This window comes from Ictalurus punctatus, chromosome 19 (assembly GCF_001660625.3).
Source record: "Ictalurus punctatus breed USDA103 chromosome 19, Coco_2.0, whole genome shotgun sequence".
Lineage (NCBI taxonomy): Eukaryota > Metazoa > Chordata > Actinopteri > Siluriformes > Ictaluridae > Ictalurus > Ictalurus punctatus.
The window spans coordinates 24569329-24582392 of record NC_030434.2 but is presented as its reverse complement, the minus strand read 5'-3'; the positions used below and the strand labels follow the sequence as shown (position 1 = coordinate 24582392).

The window sequence follows — 13064 nt, the reverse complement described above, 5'->3', positions numbered from 1 at the left end:
TGTGTGTGTAATAAACATTTTTTTGTAAATTGTTGAATGGTTTAGAGACGAAAATCATTTTCAAAAACACGTTCGTATTTAATTTCTTAGGAGTTTGTGTTCAATTTTTCAGCAAAGTGTCTAAAATTTGTTTATATATATTAAAAAAACAAACACAAAAAAAACGAGCATGAACAATCATGAGTGGGATTTCATTAAAGATTTATTGATTTTTCTTCATTTTAAAGACATTTTTACGGATATGTTGGGTACGGCTATATTTCAGTCTGGCTCCTGTCGACAGAAAGACTACAAACCTGTGAGGCTCCTACTATACTTGTGAAAAATCGATCTTACGGAACCGTATTCACACCACAGGAGAAAAGAAAGCGTTCCGACTCGGAGTTTGAACTTTTTAAAAAGTGAAAGGGGAAAGAAAATGAGAAAGATGTAAGGACATATCCGAGAGCCACACCCGTGTAGGACGTGTGTGTGTGTTAAGTGGAAGGGTTAGAAGTACGTGGATGATGTGAGTGGATGGTGTGTGTGGCCACTACACGAGGACTTCACAGGTCCTTCAGGTCCTTCTGGATGTTCCACAGAGTGTCGGCGCTCTTCCTGAGCTGCCCCACCTCACTGTCAGTCAGGGTCATGTTGATCACGCTGGTCACGCCGCTGGAGTTCAGGACGCAGGGCAGGCTGAGATACACCTCGCCGCTGATCCCGTACAAGCCCTAAACACACACACACACACACACACACACAGCTATAAACAGTCGTTCCCTCTCCAGCCTAAACTCCTCTATCCAATCAGAACCCAGGATTCAACAGCACTGTGGAGTAACGTACAGAAGCCTCTGATTCACTCAAACGTACATCGGGTTCCAGAAGAGGATAATGAAGAACCACATCTGTGTCACGTTTTCCAGATGTTGTCTTTGGGTTACATTAAACTCGGATTTGAAGAAACTAACACAAATCAGTAGTTCTTCGTTTGAACACTAGGTGGTGCTCTAACGACACAGACACAGTCATGTGAATGAGCAAACTCTCTCACAGACCGTTTTTTTTTGTTTGTTTGTTTTTTTGTTTTTTAAACATGGTCACGTGTGTTATTGAAATTTGAAACTTTTTCAGAAATCTTTCATCAAAACACCGAATCCTGCTGCCTCTAAACATCCGAGTTCAGATGAAGTCACAACATGTTTATTTTCATGTCAAGTTTCTCTCCCTTTATTATAGAGGGAACGTCAACACTGCACCGTTTCACTTAACACAGTATACAGTAGAACTGCCTGCCTGCCTCTCTCTCTCTCTCTCTCTCTCTCTCTCTCTCTCTCCAGTTCAGTCTCACTGTATTTCTCCTTCACCCTCAGTCTCTCTATATTTCTCCCTCAATATCTGTGTATCTCACATTGTGTATTTCTCCCTCTAATCACTCTCTCTCTCTCCCTCTCTCTCTCTCTCTCTGTGTGTGCGCACTCATCACCTTGACCATGGTGGAGACAGGATGAACTCTGCTCAGGTTCTTCACCAGGCTCTCAGTCAGATCAGCAACGCTCATTCCAATGGCCCAGTTAGTGTACCCCTTCAGCTTAATCACCTCATAGGCACTGTGACAAAACACACACACACACGTTCAGTCACCTGCTCAGCCTGAAACACCGTTTACTTACAACCACTGCCGTTCTGACAGAGTGCGTGTGTGTGAGAGAGAAAGTCTGTGAATGCTAATTTGTTACAGATTCAGTGTTAACATCGATACATTTCTAAATGGGTGTTTATCTTCATACTTTATTGCAGAGAGAGAGAGAGAGAGAGAGCAAGCATTATCCTCACCTAAGGAAGACATGACCATAGAAGACAGGACAGGAAGAGAAAAAGGGACAGACCTCCCGAGACGCTGATTATTTATAAGGGGGGAAAGTTTACAAGAACCCTAATGAGCTGTGGTCAGTATGATACGGCATGGAAAGTGGGCGTGGACTAGCACAGCACAAGGTTGGGGAGGGGGGAGACAAGTTCAAAGCCCTATCATTACCGACATCATGATCATCATTTAGTGCATTAAATTCTGTACCGCATTTAAAAACAAAACATTAAAAACATGCCTCGAAGATAACAGGCGTGAGTGTCATGACGACGCTTTCGACCGACACGACTGATGTCGTAACGTTTATTCGTGCCACGTTGATCCCGATCATTTCGAAATTTTTGAAAAAAAAAAAAAAAAAAAAAAAAAAGTTTAGAACAGGACATTTTTGGAGCTCTGAAGATGAAGCCTCCTTGAGCTGCTTGCTCATTCCCTGGAATCCCACACGACACGCCCCGATACCCGACAGGAACCACTTTCAAACGGCGTGCCTCCAACCAGTCCAGTTCAAATCTCCACGAGGAGAAAGGGGTCACATATGCAGAAGATGCTGGAAAAGTAAAGAATGTGCAGGGCCTGGAGGATTTATTCTGAAGAACAGCGGGCGGTTTAACTTCTCAGGACGAACAAGGGACTCGTGAACGACTCTCACAAAACAAACGCATCATGTCGTGGATCACCCAGGTAACGACACACGGGATTAATAATCAAGGGTGCGTAAACTTTTGAACGGGGAAATTTTTATAAATTCAGCTATAATCTTGTCTTGTGGACTATAATGTAAACATCTCTTATGTGAAATAGTTTATTGAGGGCAGGACTAAAACAACATGGGATCAATCTTATATATATAAAAAATACAGTTGTGCCTAAAAGTTTGCATCCCCCTTGCAGAATCTGCTGAATCTTAATACTGTTAACAAAATAAGTTCTGCTCATTTCTAATGTGCAAGTTTGTATCGATTTGCCTGGTCTGTTGTACATTGACGCGGGGGAGCTGGAAACGTCACCGAGTCCGATGCGGACCTTGAACCTGATCGAGACAGAGACCGGATTTGTTTTGGTGCACATGTGGTAATTGTGCATTATCGCCAACCGGGACAGAGTGTATCTGTCTGCTGTAGGGAGATCAGACAAATTAGACTTCGTACTCCTGTTTGTAAACAAAAACAAAGTCCAAGGCGGATTAAGGAAAATGCCAATCTGCGAGTGTGAGTGTGAGTGTGTGTGAGTGTGTGTGTGTGTGTGTGGGGCATCCAGCATATACATCTCGCAAGAAATTCATGCTGGATTTTATCTGTCGCTTCAAATCAAAATTCAAAAACATGGAGCATCTTTGCAGCTCTACAGAAAATCAACCCATACACACAGCATGTTTGTTTACATCTCGCATGTAAACACAAGCCAGCCTATGACGTCACACTGGTCGGGTAAACAGAACCCCAGAGCGCAAGGGTCGAGTGCTCAGCGCCGGCGTATAAAATTCATCCAGACCTGTTTTACTCTTGTCGTACTCTCGATATGAACACGGTTCCCTTTCCCCTTCAAGACCCGAAATCGGATCTTATCGTAGCAGATTTTTCCCTTGTAATCGTGGAGGAATTTCAGTCGGTTAATCATCCGGAGTATTTTGCGTAAATCTGCATTCCTAGATCGGACACAAAGACAGCCTTACTGTCAGCCGTTAATCCGTCTGAACAACTCAAATGGATCAGACTGAAAGCTAGAAATATGAACAAAACGATTCAAAATGCAATACAGGAAAAAAAAAAAAAACAGAGGATCGTTATACCTGTCCACCACCATCTTGTGAGCGTCCTTCCAGTTCTCGCGGTCCTGATCCGTCCCGATGGCCGGGTTGAGCGTCTGCAGGTTCACGCCTGCGACGTTAGCACCGCTCCACACGGGCACTGAGGAACACAGGAACCAGGAAGACCTTCGATTTGCACCACTGCATAAAATTATACACAACTACAACAAACCAACTTCAGTGTTTATAATCTCCTCCACAATCCACCCCTCCCTCTCTCCCAGAGGCTCACCGCTGGAGTCTCCGTGCTCCCCCAGGATGTAGCCGTTGAAGCTGCTCGCGTGGATGCCCAGCTTCTCGGCCATGATGAAGCGGAAACGGGCCGTGTCCAGGTTGGTGCCGCTGCCGATGACGCGGTGCTTGGGAAGGCCGCTGAGCTTCCACGTCACGTAGGTCATGATGTCCACTGTGTGGGCGTTAAAACCGACAGCTTTACACGAAGCGTTTTCAAAGACGAAACAAATCTCTCCGACATTTTGTCCAGAATTACTGACTTTTCATCAGAATGGCGACACCATGTGGTCACAACATGTGTTACACAGTATTAAGATCTGTTTCAATTCATTTCCTCACTCTGAAGCATGGTGGTGGTAGTGCCGATGTTAAAAATGATGATTATTATTATTATTATTATTATTATTATTTAATAACGTAAAGGCAAACTTAACTACTATAACGGCTCTAACAGTATTTTAACTGCATTTTTTCATATCCATTAATTTACTTTTGCAAACCTACAACCGTATTTTGCCTCACCCGGGTTGGAGACGACGATGAGGATGCAGTTGGGACTGTGTTTGACGATCTGAGGGATGATGTGCTTGAAGATGTTGACGTTCCTCTGCACCAGGTTGAGGCGGCTTTCGCCCTCCTGCTGACGAACGCCAGCCGTCACCACCACGATGCGCGAGTTCGCCGTCACAGAGTAGTCTGTCGATCGACAGCGCGGACAGAGGCGGAGTTATAAAAACAGCTGTGGAGTCACACAAACACCGACACCTGATCTCCACGATCAAAGTGTGTCCTGTTAATGTACATCACGTTACACCCTCACACTCGGCTGTTAAACCATCAGATAAATAACGCGATGGAACGCAGAAAGGTCAAATAAAGGACGTGAACGCGTGTAAAGAGATTAAAAGAAAAATACAGAAAATGTTTTATTTGTTTATTAGTTATCAAAAGAATTTATTCATAGGATGAGTATCTATTTTTATATCAAAAGATGACAGGAAGTATGGAAGGAAGTACGGACGGATGAAAGGAAGTACAGAAGGAAGGAAGTAGGGAAGGATGAAAGGAAGTACAGAGGGAAGGAAGTAGGGAAGGATGAAAGGAAGTACAGAAGGATGAAAGGAAGTACAGAAGGAAGGAAGTAGGGAAGGATGAAAGGAAGTACAGAGGGAAGGAAGTAGGGAAGGATGAAAGGAAGTACAGAAGGATGAAAGGAAGTACAGAAGGATGAAAGGAAGTACAGAAGGAAGTACGTACAGACGGAAGGAAGTACGGACGGATGAAAGGAAGTACAGAAGGAAGGAAGTAGGGAAGGATGAAAGGAAGTACAGAGGGAAGGAAGTAGGGAAGGATGAAAGGAGGTACAGAAGGAAGGAAGTAGGGAAGGATGAAAGGAAGTACAGAAGGATGAAAGGAAGTACAGAAGGATGAAAGGAAGTACAGAAGGATGAAAGGAAGTACAGAAGGATGAAAGGAAGTACAGAAGGATGAAAGGAAGTACAGAGGGAAGGAAGTAGGGAAGGATGAAAGGAAGTACAGAAGGAAGGAAGTAGGGAAGGATGAAAGGAAGTACAGAAGGAAGTACGTACAGACGGAAGGAAGTACGGACGGATGAAAGGAAGTACAGAAGGAAGGAAGTACGGACGGATGAAAGGAAGTACGGACGGATGAAAGGAAGTACGGACGGATGAAAGGAAGTACAGAAGGATGAAAGGAAGTACAGAAGGAAGGAAGGAAGTACAGAAGGAAGGAAGGAAGTACAGAAGGAAGGAAGGAAGTACAGAAGGAAGGAAGGAAGTACGGAAGGAAGGAAGTACTTGTATTGTTCTCTGCTTGATATCGCTTTGCTTGTATCTTTCTCATCTGTAAGTCGCTTTGGATAAAAGCGTCTGCTAAGTGAATAAATGTAAAATGCAATGTAAATGTAAGTACGGAAGGATGAAAGGAAGTACAGAAGGAAGGAAGTAGGGAAGGATGAAAGGAAGTACAGAAGGAAGGAAGTAGGGAAGGATGAAAGGAAGTACAGAAGGAAGGAAGTAGGGAAGGATGAAAGGAAGTACAGAAGGAAGGAAGTAGGGAAGGATGAAAGGAAGTACAGAAGGAAGGAAGTAGGGAAGGATGAAAGGAAGTACAGAAGGAAGGAAGTAGGGAAGGATGAAAGGAAGTACAGAAGGAAGGAAGTAGGGAAGGATGAAAGGAAGTACAGAAGGAAGGAAGTAGGGAAGGATGAAAGGAAGTACAGAAGGAAGGAAGTACGGACGGAAGGAAGGAAGTACGGACGGATGAAAGGAAGTACAGAAGGAAGGAAGTAGGGAAGGATGAAAGGAAGTACAGAAGAAAAGTAGGGAGGTATGGAAGGATGGGAATGACGGCAGTATGAAAGAAAGGAAGTAAGGAAGAATGTATGGATGTATGAAGGAAGTTCTAACCACGGAATTGTTTTTTAAAAGAATCGTTTGACAACAGGTCGAAGCGAATCACTCGCACATTTGCGAAGTCGTACAAATGAATCGTTTAGATAATGATTCAGAACACAAAGATTCGTTAAAAGAAAAGATTCGGTTCTCGGGTCACTGACGTCTCACCCTTATCGGCGATGATCTTGTGGGTCTTGAGGAAGAGGCTGCCATGCTGCAGGTCCATCATCTCTCCTTTCAGCTTGTCCTCGAGCACATCGACCAGTGCCAGCTCATCACACAAGTCCTAGAGAGAGAGAGAGAGAGAGAGAGAGAGAGAGAGAGAGAGAGAGAGAGAGAGAGAGAGAGAGAGAGAGAGAGATATTCACTCAGCACAAAATGCAGCATCCTAAGATCAAACACTGGAACTGTGTGTGTGTGTGTGTGTGTGTGTGTGTGTGTGTGTGTGTGTGTGTGTGTGTGTGTGTGTGTGTGGGGTCTCGTACCTTCTGCAGGATGCTGACAGCGCAGGCCATGCCCACTTGCCCCACTCCCACCACAGTCACCTTGTTGGTGGGTGGTTCAGCAGGACCGCTGTTCAGGGAGGTCATGAGTTTCTCCAGGACTGAGGCCATGATCTACACAGAGTGTTAAAGCTTTTACTACAGAAAACCTCCAGGTTTATTTACAGCCGTTTCCGACGTCTTCAGGACAGAGGAGTTTACGCTTCTTTGCGGGTTTTTTTCGGTTAACGTGACACTGTGCGATTTGTTTTTTGTCTTATTAACTACAACAGAGAGAGAAGAAGAAAGAAAAGGAGATGCAGGTGCAGGAACGTCTCTTTAAAGCTGCTAGAAGGTAAGCGAGAACAGGAACGGATTTGCTCTGCGAATATTAAAAACGCAACAGCGAACAGATTACGGTTTACAAGGTAATTAAAAGTGGTACGAGAGGAGTAACGCAGTTTGCGGTGTTGATTATTTTCCCATAACGGCACGACACGGAGTGTTTTATTCTTCATACATACAGCTGCGAGAGTAATGCGGTACACTGACTCAACTGTGTCAAAGTTCAGAGTGAAAAGGTCGACGCGGGCGGGCACGTGAGATAAACGTGAAATGCGCGCGAGCCGAAGCGCCGCTAATCCTCCTCGTCCTTTTCCAGCCGCTGAGTGACGGGTACTCGATAATCCTGAACTGACACGGCGCCAACAAGGACAAAAGGAGAACAAGGGCACAGGGTATGAAGCTCAAGCTGAGCTCCGTGTGTGTACACAGTTCTGTAACACACACACACACACCCACCCTTTCACAACGTAAAGCACCGTGAGCCATTTCAAACTCAAGTTCCTTCTCCGTTAGGTTAACCTCGGGTGAGAAAACCCACTCTGGTGCATACGGCCATGAAGTACAGCCGAGAGCAAAAGTTTGTACACCCTTCGGATAAAATGAAGACAGAGACTAAACTATTCACAGATATTAGTGCATTTGTCTTATACGTTACGCATTACACTATCGTTTACCATCCGTAACTTTACTAATAATAATAATAATAATAATAATTGACTGAGGTGTGTGTAGAGCCAATCATCTTACTGACCTGTTTCCAATTAACCTAATTACTTGCAAAATGTTCCTCCAGTCGTTTCTTTTTCACTAACACTTCCTTTCCCAGCCTTTTCTTGCTCCCGTCCCAACTCCCCCTCCTCTTTTTTCTCCTTCTTAAAACGGTACATTTCCTCACTTTAAACATTTGATACGTTTTCCACGCTCTACGGCGAATAACATACGGGTTTATGAGATTTCCAGGTCGTTGCATTCGGTTTTTAATTGACATTTGACACAGCGTCCCAACTTTTCTGGAATCGGGCTCGCTTTATATTTAAGTTACGTAGCGTCGTTATAAGCTTAAACTACGCTTCTTCGGCTGATGTTTTGTTACAGGACACACCCACATTAAAAAAAAAAAAAAAAAAAAACCCTGACCTTTACCTTTTGTATCTTTTGTACCTTTAATAAGGTGTATCTTTCATCTGGAAATGCGGTGTACACAGGGTGTACCTTTGGAAAGCTACACAATCAGACCATAATGACTTTTTTTTTTTTAAAAGAGTAAAGCTGTATGGGTAAAAGGTACCTGAACTATTATGCACTCAAACTGCTCCAAAACCTAGTCTGCATTTACAAAGGCACGGTTTTGTAGCCGGAGTGCAGTTATTTTCCTGCAGAGACGAACAGAACGATCCAGGAAACGTCTGCGGTTTGTAAACATAAACCAGACGCAACAGCAGAAGCGGGTGAAAGGAGAACAAACAGCGCTGTTTGTAGATATTGTTTGCTGCGCAAATACTCGTGATGTGTGTTTAATTTCTTTTCCCTTTTTTTAAATTACGGTTTCACGGTTAGTCACGGCGTACGATCGGATCGTTGACGTTTTCAACCCCTTCCATCTGGACTCACTGTGCCTTTAACTCCACGTCTAGAAAATGAAGGAAGAACACACATCAGGTGTGTTGTGCTTTGAAAAAAAAAAAGAAAGAAAGAAAGAAACTTATGACACCGATGTAAATTTTATCGCTACACGTTACATCGCAACCGTACAACGCGATATCGCGATTTTCTCAGTTTTGCAGAAAATTAGCTTGTTTTGTTGTAAATATTTTTTAAAAAAAGCCTGGCAATAACTTTGCTGCGTAAACCGTACACATAACTGAAATCCCCTTCTGAGACGAGTAAACGTTCAATTTCGACAGATTTACCGTCCGCTAAAGACGTTGCGTCCCTTGATTCCAGCGTGTTTACTCGCTAACTCGGAGCTCGATTTAGAAAAGCCGCGCTCACGCCGCGTTGTAATTACCGTAACTACGCGATTCCGACTGGTAAAAAGCATTCACGTCTTCGTAGAGCTCGCGATTACAGCTTTCCGAGGGCTCCAACTTGTACTATCTGACCGCCACGACGTCACGCAGAAACACTCAAAATGGCGGCGGCGGCTTCAGCAGTAAAACGTAGTTAAGTAGTTTTCTCGTAGTATTCCGGTGTAATAATTCGTATAATTGATTATTATTAGAGATGCACCAATGTATCAAGGCTTTTTTTCACGCTATGGGCCATCAGGCAATAGTTTAGAAACATCCGATGATATCCTGTCAATCAAAAGAGGGCGGGAAAAACACAGCAGGAGTAGAAGTTCTTCAGTTTGTTAACATTAGCAGCAGTAGCAGATTGTTAGCTCATTACGAGAAGCAGCAATTCGTTAGCCCATTAGAAACTGCAGCCGTTTGTTAGCTCATTACTAACATTAGTAGTTTGTTAGCGCTTTAGAGGCAGTTCCAGTTTGTTAGCTCATTACTAGCATTATCGGCTCGTTAGCCCGTTAGCAGCAGTAGCGATTTGTTAGCTCGTCAGTAGAAGTAACAGTTCTTTAGTTTGTTAGCAGCAGTATGTTAGTTTGTTTAAAGCATTAGCTGTTTGTTAGCCCTTTACAAGCAGTTCCACTTTGTTAGCTCGTTAGTAGAGGTTCTTTAATTCGTTAATATAAGTAGCAGTATTTCAGTCTGGTAGCAGAAGTAGCAGTCCATTAGCCTATTAGCAGCAGTAGCGATCTGTTAGTTTGTTAAAAGCATTAGCCGCTCGTTTGCGCTTTAGAAGCAGTTCCAGTTTGTTAGCTCATTACTAGCATTAGCAGTTCACTAACTCATTAGTACAAGTAACAGTTCTTTAGAGTGTTAACATTGGCAGCAGTAGAAGTTTGCTAGCCCGTTAGAAGCTGTAGCTTTTTGTTAGCGCTATAGAGGCAGGTCCAGTTTGCAGGTCCAGCGGTTTGTTAGCTTGGTTTAACCAGTTTGTTAGCGGCAGTAGCAATTTGTAGGTTTGTAAAAAGCATTAGCAGTTTGTTAGCTTGTTATGAGAAGTAGCCATTCTTAAGTTTGTTAGCAACATTAACAGTAGCAGTTTGCTAGTCCACTAGAACCTATAGCGGTTTGTTAGTGCTTTAGAAGCAGTTCTAGTTTGTTAGCTCGTTAATAGGATATAGCGGTTTATTAGTTTGTTAGAAGCAGTAGCAGTTTGTTCTCTCATTAGCAGCATGTGAAAATGCACTTGTTAAACTCTGCACTGTTCTCCATATTGGGCAGGGATGTGGTGTAAATCCAATGCTATACTCTGCAACATGCTAACACACACTTCCTGTTTCTAAAGGAAATGGATAAAAGTACAGAATCAAGTCATGAATCTCAAACTATTGTTGTTAGTTTTTCTTTTTGGTGTCAGGACATAATTTGTCTGTTGTACAAAATCTGTACTGATAAAAAATACATTTTTCTTTCAATGGCTTTTATTGTTTTTTTTTTGTTTGTTTGTTTTTTTTTTAAAAAAAAAAACCCGATTAAAACCGCGATATCTTTACACACGTAACACTCTAGCGGAGACAGACGCGTCTAAATGACGTCACGACGCTCAGTGTCCCGGATGTAGCCGTGTTAAATAGCGGTTGGATTTCAGCAGCCCTGTAATTCACAGCGCAGAACTGTAAACTGTCTCCTAAACAAAGCGCGTTTAGACAGAAACCAGCTCCAATTTCTTTTCTTCATCGCAGCACGCGTCCTTACAGCGTCCTTCACCGGATCTGCTCACGTTTCCAAAACAATAAGCTTCGAAGGTGCACAGTTTTTAAGCCCAAGGTCAAGTCTGTTTACCCACGAGACATCTTTCTATAAACAAGCGCGCGCGCGCGCACACACACACAGCAGCTCAGAATGAATACATTTGTAAAAGAAAAAAAAATCTAAATAAATAAAAAAGAAATAGAAGAAGGCCGTGTTGTGCAACCTATATGGCATTTAGGAGGTTTTTTTTTTTTTTTTTTTTTTTTTTTTTTTTTAAATGTGCATCACGGAAGTTTCCTCAATAATCAAACAAACTGCAATGCATGCACAGAAAAACAATGCATGCACACACAACCAATGCATGCACAGAAAAACAATGCATGCACAGAAAAGAGAGAAATATTCATAACGAAGAAGTGGCGTCCTTTTAAACCAGGAATCAGGTCAACACGGTTCTTGTTTTGGCCTAGGTGCACGCGCTTTGTGCATTAAACGACCTCCATTAAACAAAATGTATGTATTTATTTATTTATTTTTAATTGTGCATCACGGAAGTTTCCTAAAACGGAAATACCCTCAATCATCAAACACACTGCAGTGCACAAAACCAATGCATGCACAGAAAAGAGAGAGAGAGAGAGACACAGAAACATGAATCACGAAGAAACGGAGTCATTTTAAACCTGGAATCAATTGAACACGGTTCTTGTTTTGGCCTAATGTGCATTAAACGACCTCCATCAAACAAAAAACAACCCAAGTTAGATTAGACTTATCGTGTGCGGTACGTACATCAGGTGTGAGAGAGAGGGACGTCTCTGCGTGCTTCGGCGGTGCGTGAAGCGGGTTTGCGGAGCTGATCCGAGCTGAGTGCAGGCGGAGAAGGATGTGTGGCGTGAAGGGCGCGCGCTCACTGTAGTCAGCTTCCAGGAGGAGGAGTTGGTGCGCGTGCGTTAAAAAGCGCGGTCGACGTACAGCTCGAGATGGAGTACAGGCGGTGTGGAATGTGAGGATGCGCGCGCACGCAGCGGCTTTCAGGCCTGTGACTCGAGCAACCTTGACTCCTTTTCTGTCCGCCTTTCACTCGGAATCAAGAACTGGAATAAAGTCGGTGTGACGTTGGACGTTCGCTATTCGCGGAAATTAAGGGACCGTCTCTAAAGTGACATGCGACATCGTTATACACGATTCTAACTTCAATAGCGTTTGAAGGGAATGACTTACAGTCATATAACCCAGTGTACAGTGTTCATCTAGGGGTCAGATTAAACATCAAAAATCTAAAAGGTGTGCATCATACCTGACACCTAGAGGAACACTTTCCAGTAGGTTGTATGACTGTACAACAATCACTTCAAATGCTATTGAGCTTTAAATAATGGATTAGTTTCCCAGTAACAGGGGTGAATACTTCTGCAATCACAAGTTTTAGGTATATTTTGTGTATGGGCCCAAATTCATGTCTAATTTAAATGTGATTTAATAGTTTATTTTAATAAATATCAAAAATCTAAAAGGTGTGCACCGAGATGAACACTTTAGAGTTGGTTATGTGACTGTAAGTCATTCCCTTCAAACGCTATTGAAGTTAGAATCGTGTATAACGATGTCGTATGTCACTTTAGAGACGGTCCCTTAATTTCCGCGAATATCGAACATCCAACTTCACACCGACTTTATTCCAGTGAATCATGATGGTGCCGGGAAAACGAGTTCCACATGACTTTGTTGCATGAAAATACTAGTACTACTGATAATAATAATAATAATAATAATAATAATAATAATAATAATAATAATAATAATAAAGTGGGAGACTTGTCAAAACATTATTGTTGAATTTATAGTTTGTATTGTTTATAGTTTATATTGTTGCATTATAGTCATTTCCTGAACGTACTTCATTATCATTTCTTTCAATCGTAATGCGCAGGATTATAAAATATATATATATACACTATAGTATGGCTGAAGGTTTGTGGACACCTGACCATCACACCCACAGAGTTGCAATCAAAATGATTCAACCGCCCAGTGCAAATCAGGTTTATTGTCAAAACTGACAGACTTTCAGATGTTTGCAATGAACAAATAATAATAATAATAATAATAATAATAATAATAATAATAATAAAATAATAATAATAAAGTAATTGAAATAGTTCA

At 42.4% G+C, this 13064-nt stretch overlaps 1 protein-coding gene across 1 annotated transcript; it reads right to left on the bottom strand.

Moving 5' to 3' along the window:
- Nucleotides 1-184: 184 nt before the first annotated feature.
- ldhba (lactate dehydrogenase Ba) lies at nt 185-11970 on the bottom strand. Its single transcript, XM_017493952.2, has 8 exons — nt 11691-11970; nt 6799-6930; nt 6482-6599; nt 4419-4592; nt 3895-4068; nt 3645-3762; nt 1469-1592; nt 185-713 (listed from the first exon to the last, which is right to left on the bottom strand). Exons 2-8 carry the CDS (start codon nt 6925-6927, stop codon nt 546-548), a joined length of 1005 nt encoding a protein of 334 aa, XP_017349441.1. The 5' UTR covers nt 6928-6930; nt 11691-11970; the 3' UTR covers nt 185-545.
- Between the last annotated feature and the right edge of the window lie 1094 nt (nt 11971-13064).

Excerpts from the sequence above, each read along its gene's own strand:
- ldhba (XM_017493952.2), bottom strand. The coding sequence starts at position 6,927 with ATGGCCTCAGTCCTGGAGAAACTCATGACCTCCCTGAACAGCGGTCCT. Across the intron at positions 6,600-6,798 it reads CTGTCAGCATCCTGCAGAAG|GACTTGTGTGATGAGCTGGC; the intron begins GTACGAGACCCC and ends CTCTCTCTCTAG. Across the intron at positions 714-1,468 it reads CTGTCTCCACCATGGTCAAG|GGCTTGTACGGGATCAGCGG; the intron begins GTGATGAGTGCG and ends GTGTGTGTTTAG.